General features: G+C 46.3%; 1 protein-coding gene across 1 annotated transcript; it reads right to left on the reverse strand.

The window, feature by feature from the left end:
• Window positions 1–1,049: 1,049 nt before the first annotated feature.
• Window positions 1,050–14,838, reverse strand: LOC123369131 (up-regulator of cell proliferation-like). Its single transcript, XM_045014492.1, has 4 exons — window positions 14,574–14,838; window positions 7,249–7,320; window positions 1,647–4,559; window positions 1,050–1,090 (listed from the first exon to the last, which is right to left on the reverse strand). The coding sequence occupies exons 1-4, from the start codon at window positions 14,836–14,838 to the stop codon at window positions 1,050–1,052; spliced, it is 3,291 nt and encodes a 1,096-aa protein (XP_044870427.1).
• Window positions 14,839–22,613: the final 7,775 nt, after the last annotated feature.

A 22,613-nucleotide genomic window follows, 5' to 3' on the forward strand; every position in this document is an offset into this window, starting at 1 on the left:
GGGCTCGGGCTATCAGCCCAAACCTCATCCATATAGGGGATTGACAGGCCGAGGCCCTGAGCCCCCACATATCTTAAAATAAGGGAGAGAAAGCTTTTTATCCATTCTCCTGACTATCTGAATTTTTGATTATCTGATCTGGCCCTATCCCAATTAGAATGGACAAACAGGGTTCCACTGTAATTGGGTTCAGTACAGTCTTTCCCAGCAGAATGTTTATACTGAAATCCATTAATACTTCTATGCTTTCCAATGCTTGCTCTTTGGTTATTTCTCCCCGGGGCTCTGGGAGATTGGGGAAATAATCATTTTTATAAAGAGGAGGTTTCCATCCTGGAGTGGAAGTCTGGAACCTGCCACTGGAAACCAGATAATTGGAACATAAAGAATCAGAGAGCTTGTTAGTGGTGATATCCTGTCTCCTCCACCCCTGAGCCCTTGTGGCCAATGTATTAATGTAAAATGCTCTTTATGATTAGTACCTCCCACTTCACAGGGGACTTTGCATATTGGACACTGCTTCCCCCAGCCAAATATTTGCTTCAAGATTTCATCCTGTGGCTTCAGTTTCAGCTTGGAAAGTTTAATTTCAATTTCTAAACTTACAAATTCAGCTAGCATTTGTTCTTGTAGATAAGAAAGAAAATATTTAATAAACAAAGAAAATGTGTAAATATATGCTGTGATTCTAGAACTTATTTGAGCTAAACTGCCTTTGGGGATGACTAAATATACTGGCAGCGTTTTACAAAATTTGATTAAAAATAGAAAGATTGTGTTCACTTTTTCATCTCTGGAGGGTCTCAGAGCATCTTGGATTTTCTGGAGAATTGTGGAGAATTTATTTCTCTAAACTGTCAAGCCCCTAGTCTATCTGTAGTCATCTATCAGTCATGTCCATATACAGGTTTTGACAAACCTTTCATAATCATTAATATATTTCATACAGTTCTAAGCATTCTTCTCCTCCAACAGCTTCTTCTGCATAAGGAACAGGAAAAAGCTCCAGTTACCATATTCAGTGGATTGTGCCCACCTAAGAAAGATGCTCACTTCCCCCCGGCCTCAGGTCTCTTGTTGATGTAGGTTTCTGAGCAGGGAGAAATGCTGAGGTCTCAGCTTCTCCAGAGGCTTCTAAGGGTAATTTTCTTGGATAAAACCATAACACATCTGGAATTCATAAAGAGTTTCCTGCAATATGTGAATCTTCAAGTCAATTTCAAAGTAAGTGTTGGTGTGAAGTTCCTGAACATCCTCCTGTTGTAGCCACTCATTGATCATAAGCAAGAATTCCCCGCAGTAAGTGTCATCATCGTTTGCTATGGATTTGACCTTTTCTGCAGTGTATTTCTTGTAATTATACATTAAGAATTTAACAAGTTCTTGTGCTTTATGTTGATGCCGTTTGGTATAAAATTCTTTTACGTGTTTAAAATATGTTAATTCAAAATATTTAACTTTAATCCTGAAAGGCTTTGTTTTATAACGTAACAAATTTTTCAATTTTGGTATCTTGATACTGGTGGTACTCAGTTGATCCTCCAGGTCCTTTTTCAGATGGATCATCATTTTCTCAACAAAAAGTATAGGCAATAACTTTGGTGCTTTTTTCCTTTTTTCCTCACATTCTCTCTTGTTTAATTTACCTTTTTTCCCCCTGTGGCTTGTTAAGGACCAGTGAACCCTCTTTTCAAATATTTTCCTAAATATGGACTGCCTCTGAGGTACTTCTTTGCACTTGCTAATTAAATAATGTTCAGGTTCACATTTCAGATTAGTTGTTGTCCTGATAAACTCTTCTCTGTGTTTTTCTATCAGATGAAGAGTTTTTGCTCTGCTTTCAAAGTATTTGTTTGGATTATCCAATATCTTTTGTTCCCCACAAATCAGTTTGTCCTGATTCTCACAGAGTAATTTACCAACATCTAATTCATTGGGTGGCTGACTCTGGATGAAAGTTACTTTTTCAGATACTGAGGGGTCCATTTCCTCAATGAAATTATATGCTGACCCTGAATACTCCACATGAAGTTGGTTATAGGTCTTGTCTAAATGTTCATGCGTTACAGCATTCCTCAGGCTCCTCAAACACTCAATAAACTGGGGCATGTCCTTGATGCTTCTGTGAGATGAATCGCTCTTTATGGATTCAAACATGTGTTTCTTTAGCTCAAACACACTCTCACTGTATCCAATGTTCACTGGAGCCATGGGAGGGACTCCATGCCACAGCCCAGGGATGTACCAATTGTGTTTCTCCGGTTCATACTCTATAATGTCAGAAAATGCCAGTTCCCTGCTTTGTTTTTCTACTGAAGCTTTGGTCATTTCACCCAGCTGCTCCACGAGGTGTTTCCTGTCCCTCATGTTTTGATCATGCGCAGACACATCACTGATGTTCTGATGGCCAAACTGGTGGTTGGGTTTGTGGCCTATTTCCCACATTCTGAGAAATGCGTGGACCACATTTTGCAGAACATCCTTCTTTTCGGTGGCGTTCTCCAAGATAATGACCATTATGTCACTCAGTCCAGTCACAACTCTGGCCAGCATTGTTTTAACATGACAATCCTCCTGTCTGGCCAGTCCAGGGGCTTTCAAGCCTTCTGTGTCTATCACCAGGATGAAATCAAAGCCCAGCTCCTGCTGAAAGTTCTCTGCCACTTTAATGAGGGACATGAAGGCTCCTCGCGTACATCGGCCACTGCTCACTGCAAACTGCAGGCCGAACATGGTGTTGAGGAGGGTGGATTTCCCAGTGCTTTGCCCACCCAGCACTGTTATAACCAGCATTCTGGACCTTCCCCCCAGCTTGGCATGGAGCTCTGTCAGAACATCTGTCACCCACTGCAGTGGGATGTTGGAGGCATCTCCATCGATCAGCTCCATGGGAAACCCTTCCAGCATCAGGTCAGCTGCTAGGCCTGGGAAATGGCTGTATTTTCTTTGGGTTTTTAGCATTTTGCCTTCTTTCACCTGTGTGCTTTCTGTCTCATAAACATGCCCGAATCCACGCATGAAATGCTCCACTCTTAAGGAATTGGCCTTCATTTGAGAAATATTATTCCTCCTTGCAATGTGATCCAGATCAAGTCTCATGCACTTTAAGAAGTAAACAATTTCCTCTCGTGGGAGTTTTTCTATTCCTGGAATAAATTTCTCCATGCCATGAGCAAGGTCATATTGCTTGTGCTGTGTATATAATTTCAACCTATTCTCTCCCCCAGCGGGGGTATCTCCTTGCTGTCCTATTCTGCACTGTTCTACTCTTGGCATCTTCCTTGGCTGGTGCAGGGGTCTCATAATTTCCTCCTTGTACTTTTCCACATCATTTATTTTTGCAGTGATAATTTTAACACGTTTCTTTGCCCCCTGACATTCTTCACAGTCCTCATCTACTTGGATTCCTTGTTTACGTGCATGAACAGCAATGCTTTCCATATTGTCCATCTTGGTAGTAGAATTCATTATTGTTCCTATGGTAGTCTGTACCTTTTCCACAAATTCTGTCTTATTCAAGATGGTGGATTTAACCAGCAGACGGGGTTTACACAATTTCAGCACAGGTGCTAACCTTTCAAGTTGTTCAAGCACTTCACTGTGTTTCTCAGCCTGGGCATTGAGGATGAAGCAGTATTTTGTGTCTGATCCCTCCAGAGATGATAATAGTTTATATTCTCTCTCACTGATGCTCTCAGTAACTATGAACACTGCTGAGGAGACCTGTGTTAAAAAGCTGAACTGTAGCCAGTGGGACTTAATGTCTCCACGCAGATTTGTAACCGCAACGGGCTCTGCAAAAAGATCTGAACTCTTCTTCCCCGCAGGGAAATACCAGGAAATCTCGACCAGCCCATCTGCAATTTCCCGAGGGATATTTCCAGACTCCATGTCCCGATGGATGAAGAAATCATGGTACTGCTGGGAGGGGCTGAGAACCTCATTGAGGAGTTGGGACTTGGAGAAGCTGCAGCTCCCCAGCCGCACAAAGGAAATGGTTGGCATTGACGTGAGCACCAGGCTCTCCTCCCTGAACCCTCTGCTCTCTGCCAGGGAGTGCGGCCCCCACTTCCTCACAATGTCCCTCATGGCCCACAGCAGTAGGGTGCACCTGGGGGTGTCGAGGGCAGGCAGCAGCAGAGGAAGGGCAAACTGGCACATGGACATTCTGGACAGGATCTCCTGCTGTAGGAAACTGTCTGAGCAAAGCAGAACGGCGCAGAGAACATCGAGGGGGTGCAGAGACTCACTAGTTTTTGCCTTAGTCACACAAACGCTATTGCAATCAATATCTCCCTCTTTTTCCTTTGCTCCCTCCTCATCCCCCCCGATTCCTTGACTACCGTATGCCCCATGTACAAGACTTGTATTTCTGGCCCCCACATTCAAAGACATGACCTTTCTGATGAACTGCCAAGGTAAATCTTCTAACATCTGAGGAGTTTGGTTCTCTAGACTCTCTGAGCTGATCTTTTGGATATCTGTCAGCCTGAGCTTCTTTCTTCTGTGCTGCACCAGGTTTAGCTTATCTAGGACTTGCTGTGTGGCTTTTCTTCTCTCTGCAGGAAAAAGATGAACATAAAGTTTTTAGATGAAGTCATCTTAAACACAGTATCTACGTAATGTTGGTCATACTTAGCACTGATGTCTGGGCTGAAGAACTCTAGGAGGGAGGTAGTCTCAACTTTAATTGCAGAGATCCTATCTTATTGTTTAAGAGCTAGTTTTCCTTAGGGCAGGTCTACACTTAAAATGCTGCATCAGTACAGCTATACCAATAGAGCCGTGCTGCTGTAGCGCTTTAGTAGAGACGCTTTATGCTGACGGGAGAGAGCTCTCCAGTTGGCATAGTTAATCCACCTCCCCAAGAAGTGGTAGCTATGTCGATGGGAGAAGCTCTCCCACTGACATCATGCTGTCTACCTGGGGAGTTAGGTTGGTGTAACTCCATTGCTTAGGGGTGTGCATTTTTCACACCTTTAAGTGATGTAGATTTACTAATATAGGTCTATAGTGTAGGACCAGACCTTAGTGTGTGAAATCCACATTCTGAATCAGATTGTTTTGAAAATTTCTATACCTCATGAGGATTCCATGTAGGTTAAAAACAGACAAAACAAACAAAAAAAAACAACCCCCCCAAACCAACAACGAGGAGTCCTGTGGTACCTCACAGACTGACAAATGTATTTGGGCATAAGCTTTCATGGGCTGCAACCCACTTCGTCAGATGCCTCTGATGAAATTGGTTCCAGCCCATGAAACCTTATGCCCAAATAAATTTGTTAGTCTTTAAGGTGCCACAGGACTCCTTGTTGTTTTTGCTGAAACAGACTAAAACGGCTACCACTCTGAAACTTGTCACCATGTAGGTTCAGTGATCCAAATTTGAGGTCATTTGGGCAAGTGGTTCTTGAGATAGAGAACTCCTAAAAATCATACATCATCAACATGTTAAAGTTCTTACAATATTTTTGGGCACACCTGGTGCTCAAACAATGGCTCTGATCTCACCCAGGTGGGACTGATCTCAACTATTGTCCCGTGCCCCCTGCCTCTTTGGGAAAGCAATATTGATAAAGTTAATCATGGTAAACTGTTGGATCTCCGATGAGGCTTGAGCAAAATTGATGAGACAAAGTCATTTGTACATGGACAGTAGGACTGGGGCTCTGTTGCAAGGCAGAGAGTTTGCAGGTAACCTGTTGTCAGAGTAAATGGGTGGATCAAGATGACATGCTGTAGCTTTGTAGCTAAGTGGCAGCCCTGGGCTGTGAGATCTAGTCCAGCCCTCAGCAGGTTTTGGAGAATGGCTCTTGTGCATATTAATTGCATTCTGTATGGGTTCCTTCTGGAATTTTTGCTGTGAGAGCAAAGCTTCTTGTTTAAGAGCTAACATTTCAAAGTACTGTAAAGTCCACATGCAGGCTGAGATTAAAATGCATTGTTAAAGAGAATAGCATTAGTTAAACAAAGGGAAGATGAAAGTCTCCAGTAAGCAGCAGCATTACGGTAATGTAATCATGCCACATATTCAGCAATAGGACTTAGTGTGATCAAAGAAAAGCAAGTAGCTGCAACTCTCCTCAATGTCACAGTGATCAAAGGGGTTGCTGAGCATCAGGAAACACTTATAATACAGAGTCCTATTTTAGAGAGTGGTGTACATATGTTCTTAGTCGTTCTTCATGTCTACTCATAATGGCACTACTTTGACTGAACCATTTCCAGTGACTACTGCCAGCTCTGGAACGTAAAGTTAAGGGTGTGTTGTGGGGTTGGCTTATACCCTTGGTATTTTTCAGAGGTCTAAGTTGGACCCTGGAGCCCAGCCCCGCCGCCTTTCTACGCTAGGGCTGTAGCACACAACATCTCACTTAAGAATACATAAAATAAAGAATCTGCCTCCTACCCTAATATTGGCTGGATAACACACTCTACCCTATCTCTTCTTCTGCTAGTGATCAGAGTCTTCACACTCCATAGGCAGGCCAGAAAAAAAACTTTTCTCAACTGTTCCAAACTCTCAGAACCATTCTTTTGTAACATGTTCCCATGTTCTCTTGTATCTTCCATAGGCAGGTAGCGTGAGTGCTGGTTACATCATTGTACAATTAAGTATCAGGCTAGTTACTATAAACCACATCTACTCTGTATGGAGCTCTGGCCCCCTCTAGTGGTGGCTGGGCCACAGCCAGCAATTGCTGAGTCTCCTACAGCCTTGACTAATAATCAATCATTATTCACAAATACTGTCAGAAACTTATATTTCTTTCATGTAGCATAAAGTTGGACTCTTCCCTCAGAGGTTGAATTCAGTGAATAGTTTTGACTCATCCCCCTAAAAAAAAAGGTGGTTTGTTTGTTTTTTAAAAGTTGAATGTTCATTTTAGGCATTTTGAAACTAAATCTTTTAATTTTTCATTTTGAAATGGTGTTTTATTTAGAAACTTCACTAGACTAAAAAAGAGCAGGTGTATGTGTGACGAACACCTGAAAATGACCCCAAATAAAATTAAAAACTTTAAAAAAACCCTCAAACTTTTTTAGGTCAAACAAAATATTTTGTTCACCCCGTAATTAATTTTATTATGTTTTTTTCCTTTTAGGTGAAAAAAACAAAACAAAAATATGGTTTCAGTTTGTAAACTATTTTTTTTCCAGATTTTTTGCTTCAGCCAGTGATAATAAAAAAATCAATTATTTTTTCAGCTCTATCCGAGATACATATATATTAAGAGCAAATACCTTGAAAAAGTTCTGGGTCTGCTGCTTCGAGAACTTGCTGAGTTTCTGATTTCGGCTCCTGGATTAATGCATCTACCAAGAGAAACAAGGAGATCCAAGTGATTAGTACTTATTCACTGACCCTCTGCCTTCCCTTTTGCGAGGGATAAAGGCATCCTGCTATCCAACCCCATTCTGTGAATAAGACACCATCTGCAAGAAAGATTAGTTCTTAAAGAGACCCAGTCTGTACCTGTTCCTGCCCCAGCACCAAGCCCTGTCCTGGCTTCTGACTCCTGGCTCCAACCCCCAACTACGGCTCCTTTGGCTTAAGCTTTGGCTTCTGATTCCCTACTCTGACCTCTGGCTTCGCTGCAGGAGCTTGCCTGGACTGGATTCAGCTCTAACTGATAGGCCAGACTGTTGTTCCAACCATTAGGCAAGAATGCCCATGATTTGGTCACTGACATCTGATGTCCATATATTTTTAAAAGGATGATGAGAAATTGGAGAGGGTGCAATGAAAAGCCACAATAAATAATTCAAGGTCTGGAGAAAACACCTTATAGTGAGACATTGAAAGAGCTCAATGTGTTTGGTATATCAAAAAAGATGGGAGAAGTGACTTGTTTAGGGTGTGTTAGTACCAGGGAGGAAATACCAGGTACTTAAGGGCTTTTAACCTAGTAGAGAGAGGCAGAACAAGAACCAATGGCTGGAAGTTAAAACACTCCAGTTAGATATAAGGCACTGATTTTTAACAGCGTGGGTGATTAACCATTCAACAAAATGCCACAGGAAGTGGAGGATTCTCCATCTTTGGGTGGCTTCCAGTCCAGACTGGAGGCCTTTCTGGAAGATGCTTTAGTTAAACATGAGTTATTTAGTTCAATGCAGAGTTAACTGGGTGAAATTCTCTGTCTTGGGTTATACAAGATTTCAGACTAGATGATCTAATGGTTCTGCTGGCCTGAAAATCTAAACTGATAAATGTAAGGTGTATAGACATTAAAATATGCCTTGAATATATATATTGTTAGCAGCCATACACTCCTTCTCTGCCCCTTTTTTCAGGAAACTCTTCCCCTATTTCTCTATCAAAGATACAAAACAAGGTTAAAGGATGCATCCTGTTTTCAGTATAGAAGATCAGTCATCCATGCTTTAGCAACACTAGGCAAGAGTCTCTCATAATTACTGATGTATGGAATTTCTCTCTCCCTCTGTTTAACTACAAAGAACCTATCAGAGGTTTACAAACAATGGTAGCCTCCTGTTTTCCTATGGTTAGCAGGGCGCATTGTGTTCCGGGAGTTAAGTTTTAGAGACACATGTAAACACAAGTCATAGGTTTAAACCGATTAGGAACAGCGTTTCAAAAAACAGATTTCAAACTTCCTTATGCTCAGTGATGAGCTGCCAAAATATTAACAACAGGTTCCCTCCTCCTCACCTCATGAGGGGGTCGTGCCCCCCCTGGGGGGTCGTGCCCCATCCAACCCCCCCATGTTCCTTGACACCCCCCCCGGGACCTCTGACCCATCCCCCCACTTCTCTGTCCCCTGACTGCCCCTTGCTGCCCCATCCAACCCCTCCTCTCATTCTTGATGGCCCCCCGGGAACCCTGCCCCATCCAACCACCCCTTCCCCCTGTCCCTGACTGCCCCCACCACCTCATCCAACCCCTGCTCCTTCCTGACTGCCCCCCGGGACCCTAGCCCCCATTCAATCCCCCTGTTCTCTGCCCTCTGATCGCCCTGACCCCTATCCACCCCCCCACAACCCACCAAACACCCCTTCCCTGCTCCCTGCCCCCTTACCACACTGCCTGGGGCCGGGACTGGGTCCGTTCCGCCGGGACTGCGGCCGGCGCCGCGAGGTGCGACTCCCCGGGCTGGGCCGGAACCACTTGGCCGGCACCGGGACCAGCACCGCGGGGCCCGACTCCCCGGGCTGGGCTGGGCCGGGCCGGAGCTGCTCGGCCGGCACCGGGACTGGCACCACGGAACCCGACTCCCCAGGTCGGGCTGGGCCAGGCTGGGCCGGAGCTGCTCGCCTGGCACCGGGGCCGGAGCCGTGGGGTCTGACTCCCCGGGCCGGGCTGGAGCCACTTGGCCAGGACCAGCCCGAGCCGGGGGTGCTTGGCTGGGACCGGGGTGGGGCGCTCGGCCGGGGCCAGGGGGAGCCGCTCAGGTGGAGCCGGACTGGGCCGCGCGAGCCGTCCCACCCCCCACCCCCCCGGCTTACCTGCCTGCTCCTTGTTTCAGACTTCCTGTGAACATTTGATTCGCGGGAAGCAGGGGAAGGGGAGGAGAAGGAGGGCGGAGCGTTCAGGGGAGAGGGGGAGGTGAGCTGGGGCCGGGGGCCGGGTGGACAGCTGCCCGAGCCTTTGTTAAATTTAAAAGCTTTTTAGAACTGGTTGTCCTGGAACAACCGGTTCTAAAAAGGCTTCTAAATTTAACAACCGGTTCTTGCGAACCGGTGCGAACCGGCTGGAGCTCACCACTGCTTATGCTTCAAGAAGCTAATATGTATATACAAGATAATCTTTCATCCCATTTGTTTGCCTTATAACTCAGAGCTACATCTCTTTATGAATAATCTGCATTGTTCCTCCACTGTAAAGTCTCATAGCCTATGCTAATCCCTTAAAGATGTGAAATGAAAGGTATTAGTTATAGTCAAAAAATGTATGGCTCGTGTCCACTACATTTAGAAGAACCATGGATATAAAGGCCCCAAGTCCTTATCTCAGAAGTGACTTGAATCCCTAATCAATTTTTACAGGTTAGCTAGAAGTTGTTTCAGGTTCTGCTCCTGAGTCCCTGCCAATGTATGCTGTTTTGCAGACATATTTTCCTGTTTTTAAAAACTTATTTTCTATTACTGGTTGCACAGGTGCAGGCTTTTTCCTTTGCCTGGGGGTGCTCAACCCACTCTAAGCCCCAGGCCCTGCCCCCACTCCATTCCTTCCCCCAAGGCTTCACCCCCGCCCCACCTCTTCCTGCCCAGTTCTGCCCCCTCCCCTAAGTGTGCCCTGTCCCTGCTTCTCCCCACTTCTCCCCGCCCAGTGCCTTCTGCACACCACAGAACAGCTGATTGTGGTGGGTGGGAGGCACTGGGAGGGAGGGGAATGCATCCCAAGAAAGGGGGAAAAAATCATAGGCAGGAGTTGTAGACCAAGCTGGATGAGCAAGCATCTCAGAGAGGTGATTAAGAAAAAGCAGAAAGCCTACAGGGAGTGGAAGATGGGTGGGATTAGCAAGGAAAGCTACCTTATTGAGGTCAGAACATGTAGGGATAAAGTGAGAAAGGCCAAAAGCCATGTAGAGTTGGACCTTGCAAAGGGAATTAAAACCAATAGTAAAAGGTTCTATAGCCATATAAATAAGAAGAAAAGAAAGAAATAAAGAAAGAAGTGGGACGCTAAACACTGAGGATGGAATGGAGGTTAAGGATAATCTAGGCATGGCCCAATATCTAAACAAATACTTTGCCTCAGTCTTTAATGAGGCTAATGGTAGGATGACAAATGGGAATGAGAACATAAGAATATAAGAACGGCCGTACTGGGTCAGACCAAAGGTCCATCTAGCCCAGTATGTGTCTACCGACAGTGGCCAATGCCAGGTGCCCCAGGGGAAGTGAACCTAACAGGTAATGATCAAGTGATCTCTCTCCTACCATCCATCTCCATCCTCTGACAAACAGAGGCTAGGGACACCATTCCTTACCCATCCTGGCTAATAGCCATTTATGGACTAACCTCCATGAATGTATCCAGTTCTCTTTTAAACGCTGTTATAGTCCTAGCCTTCACAACGTCCTCAGGTAAGGAGTTCCACAAGTTGACTGTGCGCTGCGTGAAGAAGAACTTCCTTTTATTTGTTTTAAACCTGCTGCCTATTAATTTCATTTGGTGACCCCTAGATTTCATTTGGGGACCCCTAGATTTCATTTGGTGAGGATATGGAGGTAGATATTACCACATCCGAGGTAGAAGCCAAACTCGAACAGCTTAATGGGACAAAATTGGAGGGCCCAGATAATCTTCATCCAAGAATATTAAAGGAACTGTCACCATTAAATTTTAAGCTCATTAGCAAGAATTTTTAATGAATCAGTAAACTCAGGGGTTGTACCGTACGACTGGAGAATTGCTAACATAGTTCCTATTTTTAAGAAAGGGAAAAAAAGTGATCCGAGTAACTATAGGCCCGTTAGTTTGACATATGTAGTATGTAAGGTCTTGGAAAAAATTTTGAAGGAGAAAGTAGTTAAGGACATTGAGGTCAATGGTAATTGGGACAAAATACAACATGGTTTTACAAAAGGTAGATCATGCCAAACCAACCTGATCTCCTTCTTTGAGAAGGTAACAGATTTTTTAGACAAAGGAAATGCAGTGGATCTAATTTACCTCAATTTCAGTAAGGCATTTGATACGGTTCCCACATGGGGAATTATTAGTTAAATTGGAAAAGATAGGAATCAATATGAAAATTGAAAGGTGGATAAGGAACTGGTTAAAGGGGAGACTACAATGGGTCGTACGGAAAGGTGAACTGTCAGGATGGAAGGAGGTTACTAGTGGAGTTTTTCAGGGACTGATTTTGGGACCAGTCTTATTTAATCTTTTTATTACTGACCTTGGCACAAAAAGTGGGAATGTGCTAATAAAGTTTGCAGATGACACAAAGCTGGGAGGTATTGCTAACACAGAGAAGGACCGGGATATCATACAGGAAGATCTGGATGACCTTGTAAACTGGAGTAATAGTAATAGGATGAAATTTAATAGTGAAAAGTGCAAGGTCATGCATTTAGGGATTAATAACAAGAATTTTAATTATAAATTGGGGACGCATCAGTTGGAAGTAACAGAGGAGGAAAAGGACCTCGGAGTATTGGTTGATCACAGGATGACTATGAGCCGCCAATGTGATATGGCCGTTAAAAAAGCTAATGTGGTTTTAGGATGCATCAGGCGAGGTATTTCCAGCAAAGATAAGGAGGTATTAGTACCGTTATACAAGGCACTGGTGAGGCCTCATCTGGAATACTGTGTGCAGTTCTGGTCTCCCATGTTTAAGAAGGATGAATTCAAACTGGAACAGGTAAAGAGAAGGGCTACTAGTGTGATCCGAGGAATGGAAAACCTGGTCTTATGAAAGGAAGCTCAAAGAGCTTGGCTTGTTTAGCCTAACCAAAAGAAGGTTGAGCGGGGGATATGATGGCTCTTTATAAATATATCAGCGGGATAAATATTAGGGAGGGAGAGGAATTATTTAAGCTTAGTACCAATGTGGACACAAGAAAAAATGGATATAAACTGGACACTAGGAAGTTTAGACTTGAAATTAGATGAAGGTTTCTAACCATTAGAGGAGTGAAGTTCTGGAACAGCCTTCCAAGGGGAGTAGTGGGGGCAAGACATATCTGGCTTCAAGACTAAGTTTGATAAGTTTATGGAGGGGATGGTATGATGGGATAGCCTAATTTTGGCAATTAATTTGGCAATTAATCTTTGATTATCAGCAGGTAAGTATGCCTAGTGGTCTGTGATGGGATGTTAGATGGGAGGGGATCTGAGTTACTACAGAGAATTCTTTCCTGGGTGCTGGCTGGTGAGTCTTGCCCACATGCTCAGGGTTTAACTGATGGCCATATTTGGGGTCGGGAAGGAATTTTCCTCCAGGGCAGATTGGCAGAGGCCCTGGAGGCTTTTCGCCTTCCTCTGCAGCATGGGGCACGGGTCACTTGCTGGAGGATTCTCTGCACCTTGAGATCTCTAAACCACGATTTGAGGACTTCAATAACTCAGACATAGTTATTGAGAGACATAGCACTCTCCCAGGCAGCTGCTGTGATGCACTGGGCAGCATCCCAGGCAGGTCACGTGGCGTCTGCCTGGGAGAGTGCACAGTGAGAAGACAGAGCGCCCCCCCACCAGGTAATGTGGTGGGGGGTGAGAACAAGTCATGTGAGGCGGGTCACGTGGGGTGTTATGTTCTCCCCCAGCTGGTGCCCCCTTTATGACACTCCCACTAGTTGCTCATGCTCTAATACTTTTTTCCTACTGACAAATACGCTATATTTCTGTATGCAGAAGGCTGTTGGTTTGCTGGATAACACTGGTCACAGTTCCCGGAGAAAAGAGATGCAGGAGTCCATTTGGATCTGCACAATAATAAGTGGCTGCTAGACGACTGGTGCCTTCCCATACTGAGGTGGGGCACCAACTAAAGGGGAAGACATGTGCCCTCAACTATGTGTCTCCTACACACCCTCAGCCCAGGGCTCCCATGCTCTCTCCCCTTCTGCCCCACGTAACCTGTGTGTGTGGGGGGAAAGGCTCTGTCCTCCTGCTGTGCTGTTTTCCTCCCCACACTGGCACGTTTGGCCACCCTCCCTGGTAGAGAGCTTGGCTGGGGATGGGCAGCAGCAGCTGCCTGCTCACTGCCCAGGCTCGGCTTCCGGGAGGAGTGGCCAAGTGAGCCAGAGCCCCCCACCATGCTCCGTTCCTGTTCCCGGAATAGGAGTCTCCAGGAATTAATCTTTACTTAAAGATTATGTCATGTGACAAAACCTCCAGGAATATGTCCAACCAAAATTGGCAACCCTACCCCGGAAGATGAGCCTGGGTGGGAGCAGCCTCCCGCCACTGCAGCCAGGCTCTTTCCCAGACAGCTGCTGCAGGCAGCGTCCCAGCACAGCCAGAGAGACTCTGGCCCTGCCCCTTCCTCTCCCCTCCTGGGCAGCTGCTGGAGAAGCACTGGACCTTCCATGCCTCCCCAACACGGCAGGGAACTGTGAAATTTCAATCCCAGAGAGGGAAAGGCATGAGGCTTGACACCAGAGGGGGTACACTCAGAGACCAGAAAGGGGACACAGGTGTAGCTAGCTCTATAACTGTGACAATAGCACCCAGCACAGTAGGTCCTGCTCCATGACTGGGGGTCCTAGGCACTACTGTAATACACCTAATAAATACTATACCACACCTAGCATAATGGGGTCTTGGGTCATCAATTGAAAGGAACTGTGTGTGGGTTGTATCTCTGGCTATGAATCCTTCTTGGGGGCAATGGCTAGAGGAAATGGAGCAGCTCAGATGTGAGTGGGTGGGTGGGGTAGACCAGGGCTAAGAATTTGCCCAACTAAAGGTGCGGAGATTTGGGATTTGGAGATCCTGCCCTTTCAGTGCTGCCATTCAGGGGGTAAGGTGAAGGATTCTAGCTAGGTTGTCACCCAAGGGAGTGGAGCAAGAGCTGTGAGAGGGACCCCGTGCTAATATCCCCTCTGTAGCAGGGATGGAGCTGACCTCTGCCTGGCTTATTCCTTACCGTGTCTGAGTCTTTCTGCCAGGTCTCGCTGGTTGATGTGTCTCAGAACCTCCACAGTCATTTTCACCGCATCTTGCTCCTTGCAGTGGTCTAGCAGCAGCTTGGTGACATCCAAGGTATCCGCCTTCTCCAGCTTTCTCCGGCGGATGGCTTGAACCCCTTCCTTCAGGTTAATCTCGTTCAGTTTGAACTTGAATCTTTTGAATTCATACTCCTCCAGATTGTCTAGGGTCTCCAGCAAGAGATCTTCTGTTTTCTTCTCCATGCTGCCTCCTCAGATGGGCCCCAGAGCAGACTGCTAGATCATCCCAGGAAAAGAAAGAGAGTACCACTGTAACCCTTCTGCCAGGTTGAGTTGGCAGCAACAAGGGACAGATTCAATATATAGCGGTTTCTCTTAACTCAAAATCGAACGGGCCTGAGCGCCCACCCAGTAATCTGGGAAAACTAAACAGCACCTCTGGGTGCCTCTAAGAAGGCAACACTTCCCCCCTTGCTAGCACAGAGTCTGTGTATAACAAATCAGACTTTTAATAAAGGGAAAAGGGGACCTAGCATCAATTTGGGAAAACACCACAACCTGAATTCAAAAGCATGTGCCCATAAGCAAACACTAACCCCACATAGGGTGACCAGATGTCCTGATTTTATAGGGACAGTCCTGATTTTTGGGTCTTTTTCTTATATAGGCTCCTATTACCCCCCACCCCCGTCCCAGTTTTTTACACTTGCTGTCTGGTCACCCTAACCCCACAGTACATTAGGCAGTGTCCTTTGCCTCAGTTTTCCACCTTGCTGTGTAAATATAAATAGCATCCATCATCAAATAATTTTAACAGGTTTCCATGCCCCCCTCTGGTCTCCTATATGGATATGTACACTTTTGGTGTGGTCAGCTGTTATATCTTGGGGGCAGCCAGTTTAGGAAGAAATCACTTGAGGCCAGACAGCAGACAGCTAATAAAACTACCATTTATTTACAGACACAGAGCTCACCTAACCGGCCGAAGCTGGCTGGGCTATCCCCTAATAATCTAACTCAGTTGCCATAGGAACAAAAACCATGACAACCAAATACACAACATATTCCTCCCCCTCTAATAAGAACATCTCCTAAATAAAACACACCCTAGACTAGAGGAGGGTAGACTGCCTCCATTCCCGGCTAAACCCTGGGGATTATTTTGCCCATAACCGTGGGTTCGCCCTAGCTAAAGATCCAGCTGATGAGGAGGCCTTCTGTCTCTAGGTGGATTACGGCGAACTTCTGGTGTTGTTGCACCCGAATGTACCATGGGCTCAGGGTCCGCAGCACGAACGGGTGAGGAGGTGGTATCAGCTCGTGCTGGGCAAAGGGGTATCTCAGCCGCCGGCAGTAATGGAGAAGAACAGTCAGGAACAGGTGATTCGTGATTCGGTGTCTCACCAGAAGAGGTGAAGTCAGACCACTCAACTGCAGATGTGTCCTGAGGACTGGCATGACCTGGCAACAGCTGATCTACATGTCGCTGCCAGGTAAGATTCTCTGCAGTCCGGACTGTGTAGGAAACAGGTCCTGTTTGAGTGATGATCGTGGCAGGGACCCATTTAGCTCCGGAAGTATAATTCCGAGCCAAAACTGGCTGTCCCGAGCTAAAGGTTCAGTCTTTTGCTCTGGGTGCCCGTCTGATGACTTGATATTGCTGCTGATGTTGCACAATTTGTCAGGGTTCAGAAGGTTTCAGCAGATCAAAGCAAGTGCGCAGCTGTCGTCCCATCATTAGAAAGGCCGGGGATGCCTTGGTCGTAGTATGAGGTATGTTTCTGTAGGAAAGTAAGAAGGTATCCAGACGATTTTGAATGGAGTGTTGTCTCCTTGCTGATTTCAAAGCGTGTTTCATTGTCTGCACAAATCTTTCAGCTAATCCATTGGTGGATGGATGATATGGTGCTGAAGTGATGTGGTGTATCCCATTTGCCTTCATAAAATTTTGAAACTCCTGAGAGACAAACTGCGGTCCGTTGTCACTCACAAGTTATTCTGGCAGACCAAAACTACTAAAGAGTCCTCGTAGTTTTTGGATAGTACTCTCTGCAGTAGTGGACTGCATTAGAGAGACTTCTGGCCATTTAGAATGGGCATCTACTGCCACCAAGAACATGCTTTCTTCAAGGGGGCCAGCGAAGTCAACGTGAATACGTTGCCACGGGTTTTCAGGCCAGTCCCATGGGTGTAGGGGTCCCCACTGGGGTGCATTCCTCACACCCTGACATGACATACAAGCTTTTGCCTTCTCTTTAATAGCACTGTCCAATATAGGCCACCAAAAATAGCTTTGTGCAATTTCCTCCATGCGCACTATTCCACAGTGACCGGAATTTAGCTGTTCTAACATCTGTGATCTCAGTGGTGGTGGAATAATGACACGTCTCCCCCACAACAAACAACCAGATTGGACTGATAACTCCGTCCTCCTGGACATGTAGGTAACAAGGTCGGGTGAGACCAGAGAGGTTTGTCAAGATTTTCCATGCATCACCAGGTCCATAACTTGGGACAATACAGGGTCAACGCGAGTTGCCTTCTTTATCTGAGTAGCAGTGACAGGTGTATTCTCTACCTGTTCAAAGTAGAAGATTTCCTTTTGGGCACTATCTTGATGTTTGACCGGCAAAGGCAACCTTGAGAGGCCATCTGCATTGCCGTGCAGAGTGGATTTCCGATATTTGATTTCATATGTGTGTGCTGAAAGTAACAATGCCCAACGTTGCATACGACTAGCAGCTAATGGGGGAATGCCTGTGTCAGAGGTCGATGGTCTGTGAGAAGAGTAAACTTCCACCCAAACAGGTACTGATGAAACTTCCGAATTCCAAAAACAATTCCTAATGCCTCACGTTCGATTTGGGCGTAGTTAGTTTCTGCTTTGCTTAGAGTGCGTGAAGCAAAAGCAATAGATCTCTCTTCTCCCGAAGGCATAATGTGTGACACGACTGCTCCCACTCCATAAGGGGAGGCATCACAGGCCAATTGCAGGAGTAAGGATGGATCAAAGTGCGTTAGAACTTCAGAATTTAGCAATGCATCTTTAGCTTTGTTAAATGCAACATCACAGGCTTCAGTCCACTTCCAGGCCTTGTTCTGCCCAAGGAGCTCGTGAAGTGGTTTTAGCAGTGTGGCTAACTGTGAGATGAACTTTCCATGATAGTTCAGTAGTCCTAGAAATGAGCGCAGATGGCTTACATTTTGAGGTGGGGGGAGCCTCCACAATAGTCTTAACTTTTGCAGGGGCCTTATGAAGACCCACAGCATCAATGATGTGTCCCAAATATTCAACAGAGGGCTGGAAGAATTCACACTTGTCTTTGCGAACTCATAGACCATACTCTTCCAGTCTTTGTAGGGTAGCCTCTAAATTCTTTAAGTGATCCTCTTCATTCCTTCCAGTGACCAGGATATCATCCAGATAGCACTGAACTCCTGACAAGCCACACAAGATCTGGTCCATAGCTCTCTGGAACAGGGCGGAAGCAGACGTTATTCCGAAGGGTAGGTGACAGTATCGATAAAGCCCCTTATGAGTCACAATAGTCAACAGCTCTTGGGACTTTTCATCGACGTGCATCTGTAAATATGCTTGACTCAGATCAATCTTACTGAACTTTTGTCCCCCAGCCAGGCCTGCGAAGAGGTCATCGATGCGGGGAAGCGGGTATTGCTCTGCACACAACACTGGGTTGACAGTGACTTTAAAATCACCGCAAATCCGGAGAGAGCCACCTTTCTTCACTATTGGAACAATAGGAGTGGCCCATGAGCTATGGGTAACTGGTATTAGGACTCCATTGGTGACCAGGCGCTCCAGGTCTGCTTCAACTTTTGGCCTGTTGGCATATGGCACAGTTCGGGCTTTCAGATATTTTGGTGGACTGTCAGGTTTAATGTTCAATGTCACAGTGATTCCCTTCATACTTCCCAGATCCTCTCGAAAAACAGCAGCATGTTTCCTTAGTATAGGGGTTAGACTGGTTTCTTCTTTAGTCATCTGGTGCACTTCTGCCCAGTTCAGCTGAATCTTACCAAGCCAAGACCTACCCATTAAGGCTGGGTAGTTACCTCTCACCACAAACAGTGGCAATTTAGCAGCCTGTCCATTGAGCTCCACCTTAACATCAATAGTATCCAGCATGGGCACAGCTTCTCCCGTATACGTCTTCAGAACAGTTTTTGTTGCCTTAAGCGGAAGATGCTGTAGCTTTTCCTTATACACAGTCTCAGGAACCAGCGAGACAGCTGCACCGGTGTCCAGTTCCATGCGTATAGGTTTGCCCTCCAAAAACGGGGTTACCCAATATTCATGTGAGCCCACTGCCAAAGACAAAACATGCAGTGGCACTTCCTCTTGCGATGAGCTGTCACCTTGATCATCCTGGGTCTGCTCTAGGGTATGCAGGGTTCCCCTTTTTGTCGGCCAGACCACAGGCCTCTTTTTCTTTTTGTTTACAGGCACACTCAATGTGTCCCTTTTTGCCACAGTGTCGACACACCAGGTCCTTACACCAGCATTCCGATGCCTGGTGACCCAGCTTACCACAGCGGTAACATTCCTGACTCTGCACAGTTTTGTGGGTAGGTTCTTGTGACACTTTTTGCACCCTAGGGGATGCACCAATGTATTGTGCCTCCCTTGTAGCCAGTTCCATGGAGACAGCAATATCAACAGCCTTCTGTAATGTAAGCTGAGCCTCTGTCAGTAGGCGCTTCCGTATAGCTTCACTGTAGAGGCCACACACTAATCTGTCACGCAGGGCATCATTTAACATCTCCTTAAATTCACAGTGTTCTGCTAGCTTTTTTAAAATTGCTACAAAGTGTACAACTGTTTCATCTTCTTTTTGGTCTCTTTTGTGGAACCTATATCTTTCAGCAATTACCAGTGGTTTTGGGGAAAAATGGGACCCCAGGATTTCCTCAATGTCACTGTAAGATTTAATCTCAGGCTTAACAGGGTGTAGTAAACTGCGTAGCAGGGAGTAGGTTTTAGCCCCTACAACACTTAAGAATATTGGCACCTTCTTCTCTTCTGTAATGTCATTTGCAATAAAAAAAAGCTCAAAACGCTCAGTATACACATGCCACCACCTGTACTTGCATATCCTGACTTTAACCTGCATTTATAGTGACAACTGATGGAAGCCTGCACGGCCTAGGTGCGGTGCTCAGCCAGAAGCAAGAGGGGGCCGAGCGTGTAATCGCATATGCAAGCCGAGGAGGTCAGAAAGAAATGACAAAAACTACAGTGCTTTTAAACTAGAACTGTTGGCCTTGAAGTGGGCTATCACTGAAAAATTTAAGGATTATTTAGTGTACTCTAAATTCACGGTAATCTCAGACCACAATCCACTCCGATACCTGGCAACGGCTAACTTAGGTGCAATTGAACACCGCTGGGTGGCCCAACTCGCTGAGTTCACTTTTGAAGTACAGTATAAACCTGGAAGGCAGAACATCAATGCTGACACCCTGTCTAGATTGCCTCTGGAGGAGGAATCAGAAGAGGGTGAGGATCTAGAGAAAGACTTCCTAGTCATTCCTGCAGATGTTGTGCGTACGTGTTTGTGACTAGAGAATCCAAAGCCTGAGGACGAAGTGACGGTAGAGGATGCAGTACAAAACCTGGTAAAAGGGGAGAGCGCAATAATCTCGGGGTACTCATGGGAGGAGATTCAGACTCTGCAATGAGAAGGTGATGTTGGACCTGTCTTAGTGGCAGTCATGAGCCAAAGGAGGCCAGATCGGAGATTTGGGGCCAGATACCCCCAGTCTAAGAAGCTAGCCAGACAGTGGGAATGACGTAGATTACACCATGGAGTGCTGTTCCAGGTAACATACCATCCCCGAGATGGTGAGGAAGTGTGGCAGTTAGTGGTGCCTGTGTCACTCCGCCATCAAGTTTATGAAGCCAGGCATGATCATGGGGGACATTTCGGAGACAGGAGCACTCTGGAGGTGATGAGGAGAAACTATTACTGGCCCACGACGTAATCTCTCTAGCCATGTGTGCCTTAGCCAAAGATGTGTTTCCTCCCAACCGAGCCCCTTTGACCTATACTAATGTGACTGCCCCAATGGAGGTCCTAGCAATGGATTACACACGGCTAGAGAGATCTTCAGAGGGGTATGAGAACATATTGGTTCTCATGGACATGTTCACCCGATTCACTATTGCAGTTCCAACTAGAAACCAGACAGCGCGGACAACGGCTGATGCTCTCATAAAACATTGGTTTGTGTACTATGGTTGTCCGGCACGGTTACACTCAGATCAGGGGAGGAATTTCGAATCAGAAGTGATAGCTGAATTGTGTAAACTGTATGGCATAGCCAAAAGCCGAACAACACCCTATCACCCGCAAGGAAACGCTCAGTGTGAGAGATTTAACCGGACACTGCACGATATGCTAAGAACACTTCCGCCGGAAAAGAAGCAAGCCTGGCAGGAACATCTCCCTGAGCTGGTGTTGGCCTATAACAGCCATGTCCATTCGTCAACAGGTTACGCTCCTTTTTATCTCATGTTTGGGAGGAATCCCAGGTTGCCATTGGATATTCTGGACAGAGAGGGCCCTGAGGAGGACATGGTGACCAATTTGGATGACTGGGTCAAAGGTCACCATGACAGGCTGAAGATAGCCTGTGAAGTTGCTCTCAATACAACTAAAGACACAGCCCAAAGTAGGAAAAGGACTTATGATCGCAAGTCCAGTGGGGCTCTCATCAGGCCCGGTGACCATGTACTAGTTCGTAACCATAGACACCGGGGGCGTAATAAAATACAGGACAAGTGGGAGTCAAATCCCCACATTGTAGTCGCTCAAGGAGAGCAGATCCTGTGCTGGGAGCAGAGCTGCAGCCAGAGAGCCAGAGGCACGGCCCAAGGAGAGCAGATCCTATGCTGGGAGCAGAGCTGCAGCCAGGGAGCCAGGTGTGGGAGCAACTGGGGCCAGCCAAGGGGGGAACCTTGGTAAAAGGGCCCAGCGCAGAAAGACGCTCCAGCCAAGGGTCCATGCAGGCCAGGCTTGGAGGGGGATCTTAACCCGATGGGGGGGCTGACGCTGGGAAGAAGGGTCATAGAATCATAGAATCTCAGGGTTGGAAGGGACCTCAGGAGTTTTTCCTAATGTCCAACCTAAACCTCCGCCTCTGCAATTTGAGACCATTACTCCTTGTTCTGTCATCTTCTACCACTGAGAACAGTCTAGATCCATCCTCCTTGGAACCCCCTTTCAGGTAGTTGAAAGCAGCTATCAAATCCCCCCTCATTCTTCTCTTCTGCAGGCTAAACAATCCCAGTTCCCTCAGCCTCTCCTCATAAGTCATGTGCTTCAGCCCCCTAATCATTTTTGTTGCCCTCCGCTGGACTCTCTCCAATTTATCCACATCCTTCTTGTAGTGTGGGGCCCAAAACTGGACACAGTACTCCAAATGAGGCCTCACCAGTGCTGAATAGAGGGGAATGATCACATCCCTCGATCTGCTGGAAATGCCCCTACTCATACAACTCAAAATGCCATTAGCCTTCTTGGCAACAAGGGCACACCGTTGACTCATATTCAGCTTTTCGTCCACCATAACCCGTAGGTCCTTTTCTGCAGAACTGCTGCCCAGCCATTCGGTCCCTAGTCTGTAGCAGTGCATGGGATTCTTCCGTCCTAAGTGCAGGACTCAGCACTTGTCCTTGTTGAACCTCATCAGATTTCTTTTGGCCCAATCCTCTAATTTGTCTAGGTCCCTCTGTATCCTATCCCTACCCTCCAGCGTATCAACCACTCCTCCCAGTTTAGTGTCATCTGCAAACTTGCTAAGGGTGCAGTCCACACCATCCTCCAGATCGTTAATGAAGATATTGAACAAAACCGGCCCCAGCACCGACCCTTGGGGCACTCCACTTGATACCGGCTGCCAACTAGACATGAAACCATTTATCACTACCCGTTGAGCCCGACCATCTAGCCAGTTTTCTATCCACCTTACCGTCCATTCATCCAGCCCATACTTCT

The sequence above is a fragment of the Mauremys mutica genome, chromosome 4 (genome assembly GCF_020497125.1).
Source record: "Mauremys mutica isolate MM-2020 ecotype Southern chromosome 4, ASM2049712v1, whole genome shotgun sequence".
NCBI lineage: Eukaryota > Metazoa > Chordata > Testudines > Geoemydidae > Mauremys > Mauremys mutica.

What these genes read in the sequence shown, in the direction of transcription:
- LOC123369131 (XM_045014492.1), bottom strand. Translation starts at nt 14,838, where the DNA reads ATGGAGAAGAAAACAGAAGATCTCTTGCTGGAGACCCTAGACAATCTG. An exon ending in GGCAGAAAGACTCAGACACG is followed by an intron (nt 7,321 to 14,573) that starts GTAAGGAATAAG and finishes TTCTCTTGGTAG; the next exon opens with ATGCATTAATCCAGGAGCCG. An exon ending in AGACCCAGAACTTTTTCAAG is followed by an intron (nt 4,560 to 7,248) that starts GTATTTGCTCTT and finishes TTTTTCCTGCAG; the next exon opens with AGAGAAGAAAAGCCACACAG.